General features: G+C 46.7%; 3 protein-coding genes across 3 annotated transcripts; 1 reads left to right on the forward strand and 2 right to left on the reverse strand.

The window, feature by feature from the left end:
* Window positions 1–5,249: 5,249 nt before the first annotated feature.
* LOC117846245 (uncharacterized) lies at window positions 5,250–6,887 on the forward strand. Its single transcript, XM_072291587.1, has 2 exons — window positions 5,250–6,410; window positions 6,667–6,887. Exon 1 carries the CDS (start codon window positions 5,583–5,585, stop codon window positions 6,393–6,395), a length of 813 nt encoding a protein of 270 aa, XP_072147688.1. The 5' UTR covers window positions 5,250–5,582; the 3' UTR covers window positions 6,396–6,410; window positions 6,667–6,887.
* Window positions 6,888–7,965: 1,078 nt separating this feature from the next.
* On the reverse strand, window positions 7,966–10,083 carry LOC117846244 (L-type lectin-domain containing receptor kinase IX.1). Its single transcript, XM_034727371.2, has one exon. The coding sequence runs from the start codon at window positions 10,081–10,083 to the stop codon at window positions 7,966–7,968; it is 2,118 nt and encodes a 705-aa protein (XP_034583262.1).
* Window positions 10,084–11,025: 942 nt separating this feature from the next.
* LOC117846246 (chaperonin-like RbcX protein 2, chloroplastic) lies at window positions 11,026–12,574 on the reverse strand. Its single transcript, XM_034727373.2, has 5 exons — window positions 12,150–12,574; window positions 11,832–11,923; window positions 11,675–11,732; window positions 11,492–11,557; window positions 11,026–11,403 (listed from the first exon to the last, which is right to left on the reverse strand). The coding sequence occupies exons 1-5, from the start codon at window positions 12,441–12,443 to the stop codon at window positions 11,287–11,289; spliced, it is 627 nt and encodes a 208-aa protein (XP_034583264.1). The 5' UTR covers window positions 12,444–12,574; the 3' UTR covers window positions 11,026–11,286.
* Between the last annotated feature and the right edge of the window lie 1,921 nt (window positions 12,575–14,495).

Below are 14,495 nucleotides of genomic sequence, written 5' to 3' on the forward strand. Positions count from 1 at the left end.
CGGCGAGGGGCTTGCGTGCTTTCGCGTAATGCTAGATTACTGTATTGATATCAGCTGATGGATGCGGCTCGTTGGAAAGGGAATATCGAGAGGAGGGAGTCAGTGAGGGGGATTGGTGGGCGGATGGATCACTCTCGAGAGAGAGCACTCATGGCTTCGGATATTGTTTCGCATTTGTTTTCTGCTGCGGCGTCCCTTTCGTAATTGTCGATCGTATTGCCTTTTTCTGGTTAAGCAATATATAGAATTCAGGATGGTCAGTGAACGCCCAGCCACAACAGCCACTGATGCTGCAGCACAATTAGCGTTACCGTTGGGTAAAGTTTGGGCACACCCACGCTTTCCCTGACCCACATCTATGAACTGTTTCCCCAATCCATACCCTCCCTATACCCATACAAAATTTAATTACCCATACCCGATGGATAATGGGTAATAATTAGTGGATATGGGTAATTGGGGGGGGGGGGGGGGCGGAGGTCATATCTGCAGCAGCCAGCAGGTTGTAGATTGACTGCATATTAACGCAGAGCTCTTCGCATAGAAAAAGCACACATATAGAAAAGCTACGCAGTACTACTAATACTGTTTTTGTTAACTTAATATCTATACACCAAATAACTTCAGAAATTCTTGTGTGCGGATGACACGACAGAACAGACAAATATTGTACTGTATCTTTCCTAGGCATTCGACATCATGCGTCAAACAACAAGCAATACAAATCAAGGACAATACCACTATCAATAATCAACATTGATGTGATCCAGCCCCTCAGATCTTCAGAGCACGTAATGTGGGGTGTTTGGATACCTGTTGCTAAACTTTAGCACATGTTACATCGGATATTTGATACTAATTAGGAGTATTAAATATAGTCTAATATAAAACTAATTGCACAGATGGAGTCTAATTCGCGAGATGAATCTATTAAGTCTAATTACTCCATGATTTGACAATGTGGTGCTACAGTAACCATTTGCTAATCATGGACTAATTAGCCTTAATAGATTCGTCTCGCGAATTAGACTCCATCTGTGCAATTAGTTTTGTAATTTAGCTCATGTTTAGTCCTCCTAATTAGCATCCAAACATCTGATGTGACCCTGCTAAAGTTTAGCACATCGTATTCAAACACCCCTTTCAGCTTCCCACTAAAGTTTTATCTCAGCTTACATGCTGTCCATGAATGCAGATACTGAAGCTTACATGCCGACCTTACATGAAGAAAAAGAAATAACTTGTAAAGGTCCCGTGGTGGAGAGTATGCATACAAAACAACAATTTAGAAAAGTTTAGGACGCATGAATTTCAAACATATATGCATTTTGCTATCTTAAAAATTTGATAAGGCAATTTTGCTTTCTTGGGATCAGATTTCTATAGCTGGAGAAACAACTAGTCACAATATTTGCAAGTTTTAGGTGCCAATCATATCCCCGTCTCCAAAACACACAAATCAGAACCTAGCACATATACACATTTTCCCAAACACATGTAATCAATTGCCCTACTGTAAACAATTTGTTGGTCACATTCAGAGTTTTAGTTCATCCAGGTGAATCGCTCAAATCAATTGCCCTACTGAAGAAATTGAACTCCTCTTATCTGCTCCTGTTCTGGATAAATCTAGGTTTTGCAGCCAAGAAGAACAAATGTTGGACCGATCACTCAAATCATTTGATCTAATCACGTAAATTGTACTGCAGGAAGAAGACGAATCAGAATCAGAAGTTGGATTGGAAAAGGAAGGGGAAGCAATGGAAGGCAAACTAAGCAGTAGGAGGAAGAAGATAAGGGAAAGTTGTACCAACGGCGACGGGGGTCGACTTTTTTCTATTTTAGCTCTTTTCGTGAATTTTTTTCACAAATAGGCTCCTCACGGAACTAATTCCAAAAATGGACCCTTAACTTGGCGCTAAGTATACAACTACTTAACTAAATATCGTAATAACTATATTACTATTACTATGTAACTAACTATACATCTAACTACGTAAACAAAATTGCATACGAAGAAAATTCTAACTATCTATTTCTCTATCTAACAATTCTATCTTCTTATCTATTTATCATTTTATAAGCACATCCACCTAATTAAATAGTGTCATGAGTATTCTTTATTCCTTCTAACATTGCAATTCATAAAAAAAACCTACCAAATTAAATTAGTTTTCATATCTAACAATTCTATCTAACTATCAATTTATCTATCTAACAATTCTACCTACCTATCTAAATTCTACCTAACGATTCTATCTTCTTTATCTATCTATCTATCTATCTATCTATCTATCTATCTATCTATCTAACTAATTAGTTAACTATAACTCTTCTTACATATCTATCTATCTAACTAACTAGTTAACTATAACTCTTCTTACCTGAGTGGTGCACACCGGCGGCCAGGGGCGGGGGCACGGCGGCGCACTGCGAGGGCGCCGGCGCTGGCGGCGGCGGCGGCGGCGGCGTCACCCGTCCTTGCCTAGTCTGGGTAACGGGTGAATGGGCAAGGATAGTATTTACCCTCCCCATACCCTCTTTGCATATGGGTATATCCATCCCCTACTCGCTCCAGATGGGTACGCCCATACCCTACCCATTTGTCACGGGTGTGGATATGGGTAACGGGTACAGGTATCCAGCGGCAACGTTAAGCACAATAAAGCTCGTGTACATGTTGTGGTTTTCAGCCAGTACTGGACGCCGGCCTAATCCAATTTCCCTTCATCGATCAGCAAGAGGCCCGCTAGAATCTGAAGAGCCCAACCCTGGCACCGCCGGGTGTGGGCAGGCACACCCTACACGTAGCAACGCCAATGCATGGAAGGAAGATGCCAAAACGATCGGACCCGGTCCATATGGCTGGCCCTCCCTTTTGTCACGTCGCGCGTGCCAAAACTCGCTGGAGCCTATTCTCGTCGACTCGACGCTGACGTTTATACGGACACGTGTCCACCGTACGTGCAACGCTGGCTGTGTAGTGGTTGTAATATCTTTTTGGACGAGACGATGGGTAAGGTGTGTGAACGCGCCGTGACGTCGGCGCTCTCGTCAAATGGCAGCGTATCCATCGGCACTGGCACTGCTGCTTGAACCATGTGTTATCATCCATGCAGGGGCCCTGAGCCCATGACACAGACCAGTGTTGCGCGCAGTACATGGCATTGATCGCCCGCCGCCTCCTCTGCTGTCACAGTACGTAATACTAGCGGAGAATCTGATTCTTTCGCAACGTTCATTGCACGCAGCACGCTGATCAAGTGCTTTAGTTTCTTCCTCGATCGTAATAATGGGGAATCCGCCGCTAGATTCGCACTGGGTGACCACACCTCGATAGACAGAGATGCCGTCCGAGGAGGAAAAATTGGAATGTGGTCGAATCGCCCGGCCCCCTCGCTCGTCGTGTCGGCAAACTGCCGCTGATCTCTCTACACTCCACGAACGGAGAGCGACCGTGCGCCGGGAGGGAACACACGAAATGCAAAGCCGAAGCACAAGCGCCCAAACCCAAGTTCTTCCCGATCGTCGGCGACGACGAGCCAGCAGCGCGCGCGATGTGGTAGTAGGCCCATCGTAGCGAACGCAACGACCCCCGCGGCCCCGCGCCGGTCCACCACATGCATGCAGACAAACGCATGCCACACGGCCCGCGTACCCATCGTATAAAGGATAAAAGCGATCGGACGAGATGGAGAACGGATCGGCCCGGAGCCCCGGACAGGAAAAGGCGATCGGAACCGTACCCCAAGGGGCCAGCGAGAGAGCGACCGCCCCGGACGGCGCCAAACGCGCGCGCGCCATCCGGGACGAAGCTTCCGTCCTTCTCCACCCCGTCCCGTCCCCGAGCCGGCCGGCCGGTGCATGCACCGTGCCGCCCGCAAAGCCGTGCGCCTCTGCTGTCGCGCTCGCTGGGGGGTCGTACGACGTGGTCGCGCTCGCTGGGGGGTCGTGAAATCGGAATCGATCGCCGTGGGCTCGTCGAGTGAAAAGATGCGTGCGTGCGTGCGTGCGTGCTTGCTTGCATCAACGCGCGTTTGGGTGGGGGAGGGCGGTGAGCTAGCTGTTTTACAGCTGCGGATGATGGCAAAACAAGTGTTACGTCGATGGGTTCAGTCGCGAGCAAGGAAGCCTCGCGATACGTCGATCGAGCCAGACAGGACGGAGAAGCTAACACGTTTTCACGTAATCACGTTTGCTGATTAACAATTAACCGCAGGGGATGAGACGGCTGCATCCTGCTCGTCCTTTCATCGAACGATGCTTCGCCTTGGGGCGGCCGGCGGCGTTGGTGCGTGCATGACCGACCGAAAAGACGATGGTTTCCGTCCGTGACGCGTAGGTGACAGTGGGGTAACTGGTTTCTGCGCAGAAAAAACAAAAGTGGAGCTACTACCAGTTCTGGTTTCGTTTGTCCCGTCCAACGGCCCAAGGAAGGCGCTGTCGAGCTTTAGGGGTGCCACGCACATGACCTTACCAAGGGGCGGGGAGTAGTTTTTAGTACAAGCCTCTGGTGACCGGTGGAACAAGTTTTACTGATTTGGCTTATTAGCCAGATTGCGTTTAGGTTTGGAACAGGTGCACATATATGATAATACTTGCTTGATATAGTCTGGTCGATACAACCGACCATTTTTGATTATCCACCTAGAGCCGCTTGGACCGGGCGGTTTGGAAAGCAAGGCAGAAGCAGCTGCCACGACGAAAAGGTTTGTACAAATCCTATCCTACCGAGCGTTTGACTACACGAGAAAACGCTTTGAACGCGTGTTTTGTTTTACAAAACTGAGACAAAAAAAAAATGGTTGGTCGTTGTCCGTCGTACAACACTGTACGTAGCTGCTTTTGCAGCAGGTCACCAACGGACCAACCCATCCGTGGTTTTCCTGCATTCTGCTGAACAACACTGTTTCATTCCATGGTTCAGCCTGGAAGTGGTAGCAGGCCGAGAGCACAAATATTGTACATGGTAACCAGTTAGCCACTAACCAATACGGACGAATGATGGCGTAAAACGGCGGTGAGTTATGGTTGCGTTGGGCATTGGCTGTATATTAACAAATTACAGCACCTTTTAATTTCTTCGAAAACAAATTAAAACACCTGAGGGGTAAAAGGAAGAGAAAAAGATAAGTAGATAACAACCCCACGAATCTCTCGCTCGGCGCAAGGAGCCACCCACGAGCCCATGACGGCATCGGGATGCGGCTGGGCCCCGGAGAGGTTCGTGGGGAGGCTTTTGGAGTTTGGGGCCCTTATGTGTGTAACTGGATGGGTCGGTCGGAGTTCTTTGATGTGGGCCGTCTACTTCTGTGGATCGTCCCGCCGGGTTCTTTGATGTGGCCCACCACAGTGTTACATGGGCTACTGTATTTGGGCTGGGATAAGGGAGTTCCCCCGGTTTGCCGAGAGAGGAAAAAAAAGGTCAGGTGCAAAAAGGCCCTTCCAAAAAGAGTAGAGCCAGAATCCAGAGGCGCCTGTCTACGTCAAAATGGCAAACCGAACATGTTAATACAACGGTCTCCAATGTGTCAATGTCCCCAAGCTCCAAGGCGTTGACCTAGTAAACCATCGCTTGCCCAATGGCCGCCGCCGCCGCCCCCGCCGCCGACGCGTTCCCCTCCACCGTCCCCGCCGCCTCGTCCGACTCCGACTCCGAAGACCTCCTCCTCCTTCCAAACCTCCTCCCATCCGCCACCGCACCCTCCTCCCCATCGCACGCGCAGCTCCACCACTTCCACGTCCCGTCCCTCCCGTGCCCCATCACCGTGCGCGCGCTCCCCTCGCGGGGCCTGTCGTTCCAGCTGTGGCCCTCCGCATCCACGCTCCTCCGCGTCCTCCCGGCCTCCCCGCACCTCCTCCCGCGCCCGCCGGCCCCGGGGAGCCCGCCGCTCAGCGTCCTCGAGCTCGGCTCCGGCACCGGCGCCGCGGGGCTCGCGCTGGCCGCGGCGCTCCCGGCCCGCGCCGTCCTCTCGGACCTCCCCGACGCGCTCCTCAACCTCCGTCACAACGCCGACCTCAACGCGCCCCTCCTCGCCTCCGCCGGCGGCGCCGCCTCCGTCGTGCCGCTCCCCTGGGGCGACGCGGCGGCGATGCAGGACGTGGCGGTGGCGCAGGCGGAGGCACCGTTCGACCTCGTCGTGGCGTCGGACGTGGTGTACTACGAGGCATTGGTTGACCCGTTGATCGAGACGCTGCGGTTCTTCATCAAGGGGGAGGTGGTGTTCTTGATGGCGCACATGAGGCGGTGGAAGCGCACGGACAAGAAGTTCTTCGGGAAGGCGAGGAAGATGTTCAACATCGAGGTCGTGCACGAGGACCCGCCGCTCGAAGGTTGGCGCCACGGGCCGGTGGTTTACCGGTTCACCGCGAAGAAGCAGCACGGCAAGAAGTGATGAAGCTGCGTCAAGGTAATGGTTGCCTGCTTTGGCTGTGTTCAAGTTGTATTGCTGCTGCTGTTGATGGTACCTCAACGAAATTTAGATCCCAATGTTCTGGCAATGTGAACAAGAACAGTAAAATTGTGCAACTCAGGACTGAAACTTGGTTAAGTTTGCTCACTGACTGAATTGTGATTGTATTGGGTTGGAGGTGTTAGACTGTTAGTGTTACTTTAGTTTACTTTATGCCTGGTTTCATGAGTGCAATTTTTGTGTCACATTCCAGTTTCGAATTTGATGAAGTTTGAAGGACCTGAATCTAGTTTGATAAAACATGATTTGAACTACAAGGTAGGTTGCTCATGTGCCTTGCAAGGGACCTTTTGCATTTTCCAGTTCAGACACGATGAATTCATGGTAATGCTAGTGTGTTGTGCCTCATCATGTCCGGAAATTGGTGACCTTAGTTAACATTGAGTTTTTAATTTAATGGTTTCATTCAGCGAATAGTTAATTCCCTTTGTTGCGTGAGAAGAATTGTATCCACATTATTGTTTGGGTGACGTAATTTCTAGCTTTTAATTTTCCAACCTGCAAACTCCTTGTGCTTTATAAACAAATGTTTACATCACAATCAACTCAAGTAGAATAAATTCATTTCTACTTTTGTACTTTCCAACACAATTTCTAGCCCTTATCATTATAAGCAAATGTTTGCTTCACTATTAACTTAATTAGTGTGAATTTATCCATTTGTTAAACTGCCATTGAAGGTTGTCAACTTGGTAATGCTTTGTCCGTATAGCATTCTAACCTCGTTCTGCCTGGAGAGTTCTCTTTCATTATTTTTCTTTTGCGCATACTTCTTGATGCAAAACTACAACTATATCCTAAACCCTTTTCTCTGGAGGAAGTGCTGATGAATTGGAGTCCTCTAATATGAAAGGTCCATTTTTAACCCTGCATTTTATTTCTCAATGTCTCTGATGCCTTATACCAAGTTATGCTATATGTTTTCTGAAGAGGGAAGTTGCAAACACTTGCATGCAGAGCAAATCTGGGAAGGTACACGCATATCTTAGAAATGAATGATAAGTAGAAAAGATATAGGTACATTTATTAGTAGGTACTAGGCATACCAAAGCTGGCCTTCACCTGATATAGGACAATAGTAGAGCTTGCCCACATCCAGAAAAATAAAAGGAAAAAGCGAAAAAGAAAAAAATGATCATACTATCCATCGGCAAGCACGATTATTGAAATAGTCAAAATGAAAGCAGTTGATTCATATCGATGAACAATAAAAGAACTACCATCATGAAGTCTAGGCATTAAATGAATGCCATAGCTTCACCCAGGAGAATTCATTTGTATAAAAATAGCCTTTACCAAGAGCATTTCAATACACAATATACTTACTTCCTACAGGTAGCCAGTCTATACAGAAGCAGTTGAATCAATACTGTTTACAACATCCTGATGAACTCAATAAAGGTATTTTAGCTGTTACTTAAGGTGCCTGTTGAATACCACCTGTAGTAAACACAAGTAAACATATTTAGCATATAAAAAGAAGCTGACAGTCCTAGTAACCCATCTGTGGTAAATGAACAGTGGGAGGTGAACTAGAAGCATTGGTTGCACTGGATGAGCTTGTTGTCTTCCCATAAATGTTGGACCCCTCCAGCTCCTTCAGTGTTCCATCAGATGAGGTGTATGAAAATTTGCAAAGATGGATTGGTGGTGCAAAGTACATTGCCACAGGCATCTTTGGTGGAAGGCTGGGCAATGATGCCTCGAACTTCAATACACTTATGACCTGGCGAATAGAAGGTCGTAAATTATAGTCTGGGTGTGCACACCAGAGCCCCACAACCATCAAGCGCACAGCTTCACGCTCATCCAATGCACCATCAAGCCTCCCATCAACTGCATTAAGAATCTCATTTCTTCCATAGAGATCCCACACCCATTGGACCAGCTTTATCTTCTCATCATCTTCCTTTGGCACAACAGGCCTCCTTCCACAGGCAACCTCCAATGCAAGAATGCCAAAGCTGTACACATCAGATTCTTTGCTTGCTTTGCCAGTGGTAACGCACTCTGGAGCCAAGTAACCCATTGTGCCAGCTATCACAGTAGTTTGTGAGCCTCGATCATGGTCAACAAGACGTGCAAGCCCGAAGTCCCCTAGCTTAGCATTGAATGAAGAATCAAGCATCACGTTGCTTGGCTTGACATCGCGGTGCACAACACATTGTTCCCACTCCTCGTGAAGGTACAGGAGGGCAGATGCAACGCTGATGGTGATCTTGAACCGCAATGGCCATGTTAGGATGTCACTATTGTCATAGAGGTGTGTGTCCAAGCTCCTGTTTGGCATGAACTCGTACACGAGCAAGAACTCTCCATGCTCATGACACCAGCCCACAAGTTGCACAAGGTTCCTATGCCTCAGCCTGCTGATGATCTTGACTTCAGAGATGTACTCCTTCTTCCCCTGTGTTGATCCTTTGGCAACTCGCTTTATGGCAATGTTGAGGTTTTGATCCTTCAAGAAACCCTGGTAAACTGCTCCAAATCCTCCTTCTCCGAGCTTTCTTTCCAATGCAAAATTCTTTGTAGCAGCCACAAGTTCATTGTATCGAAATCTTCTTGGACCCCTCCCTTTCTCAAACTCACCATCAATGGACTCATCATATTCTAGCTTCTCTTCTTCCTCCTTTCTTAACCTCCTTGTCTTTCTAAACCTCAGGAAGCACAAAACCAAACCCATAGAAAAACAGACCATGCCACTTATGCTAGTAGCCAAGCCTATGACTACTACTCTTTTCATCTTCTTACTCTTCAGCTGCACGTCAGTTGAACTGAATTCCCAGTAAAGTATCCGATGAGTCTCTACCAATTTACCAGTGGCAGCTGAGAAGCCAATTGCCACTTTGTCTGGGAGATATTTTCTGAGATCAACTGAATAAGATAGGGTGGAGTTGCCACTGAATATTGGGCTGTCCTTGTACGTCAAGAAGACACTCAGGTTCATGGAGCTGGCCTGGTAAGTTACCCATGCATTGGCTATCTTACCATCCTTGATGCTACTTTTCCATGTTACATTGGTCACAGATACAATAGAATTGATGTTGATACCTACATGATTGTCGTCTGGATCCCATGAGTTCTTGTGGCTGTCAAACTCGATGGCCACGATCTGGTTAGATGTCTCACTCTGATCAGCACTGCTACTGAAGAGGCCAAGATTACCATCGCCGGAATTATTGGGGACAACAGAAGGGTATGGTGAGAGGAAAAAAGCGAGGCCCTCACCGTTCGAGCTGTTGGTAACATTAGCTTTTATCATGAATGTGAAGCGGGTTGTGAAGTCAGCTAACTGACCAGTGGTGCTATCCCAGAGAGTTACCGGATCTGTGAAGACTGCTCGTCCAACACTGTGAGTAATCTGGCCATCCATCTCTTCCTTGGTAAGCCTGACTGCCTTGTTGTAGAAGGCATCCTCCTGGAACTGGATTGTGGCCGCTCCATTGTGGTTCGATTCGGTGAAATTCAGCTTGAATTGCAGAGGACTGACATGGCCGATACTTTGGAGTATGAACAAGTGGAGTGCCAAGAAGCCAGTAATTGTGCTTCTTGATCTCATGGCTGGTGAGAGTGCTGGAGGGAAGAAGGAAGGAGAGGAGAGGCAAAGCATCACAACTTTTGTGAACTGAGAGGTTGTTTCCTATGTATGCTGATGTAAATAACTATGAATTCCCAACTTGGTCAGGCGTCGATTACTTCACAGTTCAGACAGATGTATCAATACTGCCGGCCTGTCAATAGGGCATAGGCCTTGAAAAGACAGATGTAAGCCACAGGAGAAGCAGCTCAAATTTGGATTTTATATGGTACCAGAGGGCAGAGGATGTAAAATAATGTTATGATATTGAACTATGAATTGAAAATTTCAATAGGAGAGAGGATGCTTGGTTTTTATCGCCAATGCCGGCCTAGATCACAGACAAAACACATGAAAGCGAGGTTAAGTATAGTCCTTCCACACAGGGTTTGCTAGTTGCCGGCCAAAGCAATATCTTTGCTTATTTTCAGCAAATGGAGCAGGTATCACCTGTGAATTCCTGGAGCCCCGAGGTTCTTTTCCATTTGGCATCTGTGCTTACCGTACTGAATTTGGATGCATTTTATTTTCATATAGTTCAGTGACGCATCATTTCATTCATCTGTATATAGTTTACCTGGTCCTAAATATCAGGTCAGTGACAATGTTTCTTAATATTGTGTAAGCTTCAGTTTCTACGGGGCATCCGTTGCCAAATAAGATCACATTCAGTAGTAGGACGACTTATTACAATCTGTTGTGTTCAGAATTCAGAACACAACTGCAGTCAACTGTTGTGTTCAGAATTCAGAATCTGTTAAGTACTTGATATTTGCAACTGCAGTCAAATGAGGTTTGTTTATCAAATTTGATATTTGCAACTGCAGTCAAATGAGGTTTGTTTATCAAATCCGTGTCAATATATTTGCGCCCAAAAAATTCCCTCAAAACCAAGAAATTGAAAAAAAAAACGACAGGCAGCGGGAACTTTACCGTCATTTCCAAATGTAGGCACAAGGCAAAACATCCAGGCTCTCAAACAAAAAGGAACACCATTGTTACGATGCTTTGCTGAGTTGTATTGTAAGGACAAAAAGGGTCCATTGCACTAAACCATAAACCCCTAGAAGAGAATATACATCAAGTGCTCTGTTCTATCCATGCAGGGCTGTCGTATACAGAAATGAGCAGGTCAAATCAAACCCCTGAAGACAATGTACAGAGTACACTGTCGAGTGAAAGCAGTCATACTCGTTGCTCGGCGTCGTCGCGAGCTCCAGTCTCGTCGTGCCGCCGTTAATCGCCGGTGCTGGTGTCATCGGTCGGCCAGACCACCGTCTCCAGCAGCCTCTGGCGCATGATATCCAGGTTCTCTTTAGAGATCCGCTCGTACATCATGGCGTGGTCGCATTTCTGCTCAGAAACAGAGAGATACGTTTAATTTGTGCCATAGAGTTTTATTTCTTTCAGATTGAACTGAACTGATCTCTGAATTGACTACCTTGATCCATTTGCCGTACAGGTGAAGGCGTGTGATCATCACTCTCTCGGCCAGGTCCTGCCTCTCCTGTCATATACGTACGAAACAAGTCAAAGAAATGAACCCTAGAACAATGCTGAGGCGCTCGTAGTTTTGTCAGTATCGTCAGAACAACCAGAAGCGAAGGAGATGGATGATGTTAACCTTTGCGAGCAAGCGAAGGAAATAATCGCCATCTAATGGATCGCAGACGGTAATGTAGCTGACAAAAAGAGTAGCGTTAATTTCGAGCAAGAGCTGAACAAATATTCAAATGCAGGTACGAATTCTGACAGAATAAAAAGGATAGGTGTTCACTCACTTGTAGAGCCAGGTGTACGACGGGGGATTCATCTCGTACAGCTGGTGCAGGACCGTGTGCGTGGCCTTGTAGGTGAAGTAGTTGATGATATTCTGCGTATCAGAATTCAGAACAACAGCAACTGATGAAATGTCTCGCAGATTAAAGAATCCACACAACCAGAGCTAAACGTTTGATTCCTCTTCTTGTAGTGAGACAGTGCTAAACAACTCAGATGCAACAATAAAGCAGTAACTGTTAACATTTCAGGAGCAACATTTTTGTTAAAAAAAAATGCTTGGCATGTTGCAGCAGTCAGTGAGGCGCGGCGCACGGTACCTTGTGCACGTCTTCGAATCCGTCCTCGTAGGTCCCGCCGAACTCGGCCACGACCACGAGGCCGCGGGCGCGGCCGGTGGCCCGTGCCCTGCCGCGCCGCGTCCGTGCCCGGGTTTGCGCGCGCCGCCGTAGCCACCTGAACCCGCCCACCATCCCGACCGGCGCCCGGGACGGCATTAATGCCCACCGCGAGGTGCCCCGGCGGCATGCGGTGGGAAGGCAGGCGGCAGTGTGCGCGGCCGCAGCCGCAGCCACCACCGGCGCGGCGACCGCTGCGGCCTGGGCGACTGCCATCGTTCGAGGAGACGGATACCGGCGAGATATTTTTCGTCGGCTGGCCTCACCAGACGGCCAGGTGTGATAGCGGCGTAGCCTTGGGAAGGCCGCGGAAGGGCGGGAGGGACAGGCTGGTCGTGGTTTCTGTGGAGGAGAGCTTTTCGCTCGCGGAAACAGCGCATTTTTTTGGGCTTTTCGTTGCGAGCGCAACGGCAGAGCCTACGAGCGCCCGTGGTCAGGAGGAACGGGGATGAGATTCTTGTGGGGCAGATGATCTCCTGGTGCTGATTGCTGAAGAAGCCGCAAGGGACGCCGACATTTCGTTGATTCAGAGTTCGGCTTTTGTCCCTTTTGGTGTTGTCGAGAATCTTCTTTCTTGACCTTTACTGATATATTGCTAGCGTGAATTGCAGAGCATGATGGTCTAACAGTGTATATAACCTTGATAATTCGTTCCTTTCTTAATTCGTCTCACCAAATAGACTAAATTAGAATCCACTACAAGACGTGATTTTTTTCCTATTATGTTTATGTGAGTAATAAGTGTTTCATTACTTTTTAGCATTTTTCTTATTTGGGGCCCGATGATTTTTCTAGTATAATTTGTTTTCTTTCTCAACAATTGTACTAAAACACCAACAATTTAATTTTGGAAAAATTTCATTTTACTCCACCTATCCACTTTATCTGTTTAACCCTCCGAACAAAATTTAGTCTCACCTTACTCCATTGAATTATTTCATTTGGTCCAATCTATGCCTAATTAGATTTCTCTTTTTTATTTCTCCATGTATGAGTTGAATTTTGAGTTCAAATTTTGTGAGCAGATATAAAACATAATGCCTAATGTAAAAATAATTATACTAAGAATTTTTCATAAATATCTAAAATATTTTTCTAACATAGATCATAAAGTTATAAGTCAAGTGATTTGGAAAAAAAGTTATAAGTCAGGTGACAAAATTTGAAATTAAAACTCAACTTGTACGCGAAGAAAAAAAAAGAAAAATCTAATTAGTGGGTAGATTGGATCAAATGAAATAATTCGGGGGAGTAAAGTGAGTCTAAATTTTGCTTAGGGGTTAAGCGGACAAAGTAAATAAGTGAGGAAATTATTGTCATAATGTTGGTGATTATCAGTTGTCCAAATATGCTAAAAATCCCTGGCCACTTGTAAATAAATTGTTGGGAGAAGGCAGTGATCTTGTAGTCATTGAGAAGAGGACGTCATCGACTCTTTACTTCTCAGTTCCAAATTTTGAGTCCATTTGGTAGAGCTTCTCAAAGGCTTCTTCACTGATTTTTATTGAAGCCATACCAAAGGGGCAATTTCAAAATGGCTCCACCACCGAAGTTGAGGAGAAGTCGCAAAACAGCTTACACTAAAGATGAGGAGTAAAAAAAAATGGCTTCACCGGCCTCTCCTCCCTCTCCAAGCATTAGGTGACCATAAAATTATCCATATTACCATTGAGAAGTCATTTTATCAAACGTTTTTCAAAACGGCTTCAACCTCACTAGAGAAGCTGCTCCACCAAAGAAGCTAGAGATGGAGCCATTCTGGCACCAAACAGGACCTTTATATATGGTTTCCGCCGCAGGGTTGCCGTATCCAGAAGGTTGTGAATGTCATACTTTTCACTAATGTTCATACGTGCAATGATGCTGGTGATTTCGTCCAATGCAACCCCCCCGGTCCCATCTTAAGGTTGGAGCTCTGAGATATAATTCAAGAGGGTGCCGAGTGATGAAAAAACAATTGCTCGGGTTGGGAAAGGCTGAAACATGGTGTGGTGAGTGCATTCTTGGTCATTCCACCAAGTATAGGCTGAGATTCTTACTGTATCTGCAGCACAATTCATTGGAGTTTCGTATCACTTGCTAGCAATGGTAGATAGTAACGAGTTAACGACATAAAGAAAAGATGAGATCAATGATGGAGCCAATCGCAGGGCAGGGCAAACCGGGTTGCATCGTCAGCAAATCTACAAATGAAATTGGACGGTCTCAGCCCAGGAAGTGAAGCCCAAGCCGTCCATCTCGGGCCGAAGAGCCTGAGCCCAGTTCGCA

Source organism: Setaria viridis, chromosome 2, assembly GCF_005286985.2.
Source record: "Setaria viridis chromosome 2, Setaria_viridis_v4.0, whole genome shotgun sequence".
NCBI classification, from domain to species: Eukaryota; Viridiplantae; Streptophyta; class Magnoliopsida; order Poales; family Poaceae; genus Setaria; species Setaria viridis.

What these genes read in the sequence shown, in the direction of transcription:
- LOC117846245 (XM_072291587.1), top strand. Translation starts at nt 5,583, where the DNA reads ATGGCCGCCGCCGCCGCCCCCGCCGCCGACGCGTTCCCCTCCACCGTC.
- LOC117846244 (XM_034727371.2), bottom strand. Translation starts at nt 10,083, where the DNA reads ATGCTTTGCCTCTCCTCTCCTTCCTTCTTCCCTCCAGCACTCTCACCA.
- LOC117846246 (XM_034727373.2), bottom strand. Translation starts at nt 12,443, where the DNA reads ATGGCAGTCGCCCAGGCCGCAGCGGTCGCCGCGCCGGTGGTGGCTGCG. An exon ending in GATTCGAAGACGTGCACAAG is followed by an intron (nt 11,924 to 12,149) that starts GTACCGTGCGCC and finishes TCTGATACGCAG; the next exon opens with AATATCATCAACTACTTCAC. An exon ending in TGTACGGCAAATGGATCAAG is followed by an intron (nt 11,404 to 11,491) that starts GTAGTCAATTCA and finishes GTTTCTGAGCAG; the next exon opens with AAATGCGACCACGCCATGAT.